General features: G+C 51.4%; 1 protein-coding gene across 1 annotated transcript; it reads right to left on the minus strand.

Annotated features, from left to right (window-relative positions):
- Positions 1–247: 247 nt before the first annotated feature.
- LOC124180688 (solute carrier family 22 member 13-like) lies at positions 248–2,911 on the minus strand. The gene is made up of 6 exons (XM_046566434.1): positions 2,797–2,911; positions 2,338–2,726; positions 1,723–2,165; positions 947–1,667; positions 675–812; positions 248–541 (listed from the first exon to the last, which is right to left on the minus strand). The coding sequence occupies exons 1-6, from the start codon at positions 2,909–2,911 to the stop codon at positions 248–250; spliced, it is 2,100 nt and encodes a 699-aa protein (XP_046422390.1).
- Between the last annotated feature and the right edge of the window lie 850 nt (positions 2,912–3,761).

Below are 3,761 nucleotides of genomic sequence, written 5' to 3' on the forward strand. Positions count from 1 at the left end.
TTTAATTCCGAACATTCATTGGGTCTCTCGACGTAACAAGTTACGCAATTAATCAAATGACGATCAGCTCCGTGGTTTGGGGCTGATGAATCTGCGCTACCGTTGAACGTCTAGGGTTTTCTAACCACCTAGATTTAACAACACCGCGAGGTTAACATGCGGCTGGTTCTCTTCCTTTAAAGAGAAAATGCATCCACGCAGAGCCTGGTTTCATACGAAGGCTTGCCACGATGGTCAATTTCACGTCTCAAACGTTGGTTTTGCTGGATCCTGGCGAGGCTGGTCTACTACTGTCGTTGAAGGTGACTCGGTTGCTCCTCGAGGACAGGCTCACTCCCTCGGAGTTGACCTGCCGCGACCAGACCGAAAGACGATACTTGCTCCCAACGGCGCCTGAGATGATGCTGCTCCTCAGGATCTCGCCTCGGATCGCCGGCCGCTGGGCGTGAAGGTGATGCTTGTTCGGCTTGGGTTCAAGCTGCTTGGGCGCGAGGCACGGCATGTCGAAGAACCTCTGGTCCTTGCCGAACTCTTCGCCCTCCTGCAACACGGTTATTAACGGCTGCAGTCACGTTTCGATATCGCATCTCCGTACCCAGGGAGAAAAAATGTATCTACAGCAGTACTAGACCGACTCAGAATGTCAAGGTTAATTTCATGGGCGAACTTGATACCATCGCCCGCGTCTCCTGTCCGATGATCTCCAGGCCATTCAAGGTGTAACCGATAGCGAGTCGTTCTCGGGTTACCCACGTCATGATACTTACTCGCCGATCAGCCGTCAGCCATATGCCGCGATCGTCCGACATGATCTACTCTCGTTGGTCACAAAAAACGGTTGACAAAAAACGCACCCACGATATTTCCATGATACCTATGCGATCACTCGGTGCAGCTCTAATCGAGTAGAAAAAACGTCGAGTAAGTTACCCGACGTTATAATCACCTGCAACGTTTGGGACAGTTCTTGGTCCAACGTTTCTGGAAGAAAGAGGCAGAGAATCCCGCCGATGGTCGATAGAATCCCAAGAACTACGACCGGCACTTGACAAGCGAATATCCTCGTGTAAGCGATGAAGGGGGAGAGGATGGCTGTCGCGTACCCGAATATGTGAATGACGGCGACTCCCTTCGCTCGCACCACCGTCGGTAGAAGTTCAGCGGCGTACTGCAGCCCAATGGTGTACGATATGTTGATCAGGAACCTGCCGACCAGTCCGAAGGCGGCGAAGTACACACCGCTGGTCATAGATGCAAAGAAGCAGGCCAAGCCCGAGAGGAACATCGACGCAAAGGACAACCACCTCCGGCCGTAGTAGTCGAGGGCGAAGGCGACGAATATGTCAGCAGGAAAGGTCGTCGCTGAGGATATGGTGAACGTGAAGAATATGTCGAGCCCCATGGTGCCGAGGTTCCTTATATGGCCGTCGAAGACCATAGCGATTATGCCCCAAATGGCTATCAGCAGTATTGTGATTCGCCGTAGTCTCGGCGTTCGCAGAAGGTCCAAGACCCTCGACTCTTCGTTGCGTATGAATCGCACGACGTTTTCCGAATCCTCCTTGAAATCGGCGTACAGGCTGTCAGGCACCGAGGTTTTGTTCACACTTTGGATCCTGCGCATTATCTTGATCGCCTCGCTGATTCTTCCCTGACAAGCCAGCCACCTAAAATATACGAAAAGTGGACTGCTGCTTTCCAGTGATTTCAGATCGAATTCACCTGACGCTTTCGGGAACCACGATCGGCGTCACTACCGCGAATGCAAGCGGCGCTGACGTTACGATAGCGATGCTCTTCCAGTTCGAGAGACGCAGTGCCAGCCACGGGAGCGTGCAGCAAGCCAAGGGAAAGCATATTGCGATCGACAAGTTCGCCACCCAGGTTCTCCACTTCGGACCGACGTACTCGAGCACCAGGATATACATCATCGTGAAGTTGTTGTCGGATGCGAAACCGACGAGGAACCTGCACACTCCGAAATGCCAGAAACGTCGTGCAAATACCGTCGCCATCCCGGCGAAAAAACCGAACATGTTTGCCACTACCAACACCGGGATCCTTCCGTACTTGTCCGCCATCCATCCGAACAGAATCCCGCCGAATATCGAACCCACGAAGAATATGCTCTGGGCCAGGTTTACCAGGTACTGCTTGTCGCAGACCTGCAATGAGACCTTTTGTGGAAATAAACTACACATTCATCCCCAACGTTGAAGGCTGACTCTGAATCGTTGAGAGTTTATCCGTAAGAACAATTTGCGTCTGACCATTGAACCTGAGGGTCTACCCTGAAGAACGGTTAGTTTATCCATCGAATTCGGAAGGTCGACTCACCCATTCCAGCTCCGAAGCGATTGTTGTGTAGGGAACATCGCTCGACGTGAACTTGAACTCCCAACTGTGACAGCGCTGCATCGGCCACTTGGGGTCCGGGCTTTGAACCGAGAGTAGAGTCGCCAACGGTACGTCGTACATCCAGCACCTAGAGAACGGTAGCTCGTGACCTTCGTAGGGTACGTCTTCGCTGGGAGGTATTCCCCGGCGCCTGACCTCCTCCCGAGACATGCCATCGACCTCCGGCAGCCTGCACCAGTGCTCCTCTGGCACCAGAGTCATGAACATTTGACCGAAGTAGACGAAGACGTTGAAGAAACCGAAGGGCATCAGCATAACCGACACCATGCGCTGGTAGAGTCCAAAGTCGCCTCGGAGCCAACGTTTTTCTGTAAGGTTATGCAAATTTCGAGAAACTCATCGAGTCGCGGGGGCTCGTATTTACGAAACGCCGTTCACCGAGATAGTGGAGGATGTCGTCGAGCGTCACTATGCTCGTCAACGAAGAGCTAAGCTCGTCCGAATCGGAATCCTCGATGCTGTCAATGTCCGCGGACGGTCGCACAGTCGGCATTCTAACCTCAGAGCGTAAAAACAGACGTCAGATTTTGCGGCCACCGAACGTAGCGTCGAAAACAAAATTGTCTGGAGCTTAACGTTCATGCTCGTGGCGAAATTGCCTGGCTCATAATCTCACTTCAGACTTGATGTAAAATAAAGGAAAATACTCCTCTCCCCGCTCGTTTCCCAGCCAATCGCAGCACCCGTTTAGCTAATGTGTATAACGAGCCCCTGGGAGATTATCGAGGGTGATATATAAGGGCGGGGGTAAACTACCCCTCGCTCACGCCTCCACCATCCGCTACTCGCGGCAATGATGGAGGCGTTTCGTGCAGGACGCCTGCTGAATTTCCAATTTGCAATATAAGGTAATCCTACCCGATTTACATATTATTATGGAAATTGTCTTCCACTCTCCGTGCGGTCGTACGTAACGCTGGCAAGTTTTTTTTTTTTTTTTTTACCCTTCTTCCTTTCTCTCTTCACCTCGGAACGCCGCAGATTCTTGTAGGAAATCGCGTCACTACTCGCGTATTCACTCTTTACTCATAATATAATAAACCGTCCGTATCGTCGAAACGAAGTTTTCGTCTCTGTACATACTTGATGCACGATTACGAAGAACATCAACGACTATCAAGAACGAAGCAGCTCGAATAGGTGGTAAATATTTATGTAGCTGATTGTTTGTCGGTATATTGAAACAACAATTATCAAAACTTTGCAATTTGGGAAGGATGAATGTTCCGGCACCGTTCACACCGTAAGCTGTTTGCTCACCTGAACTTCCTCCCCCCCCCCCCCCCCCCCTCCCGATTTTACGCCCCGGAAACGATTCCCGGATCGATGGTACGCCGAATCAG

This window comes from Neodiprion fabricii, chromosome 4, assembly GCF_021155785.1.
Source record: "Neodiprion fabricii isolate iyNeoFabr1 chromosome 4, iyNeoFabr1.1, whole genome shotgun sequence".
Classification (NCBI taxonomy): Eukaryota; Metazoa; Arthropoda; class Insecta; order Hymenoptera; family Diprionidae; genus Neodiprion; species Neodiprion fabricii.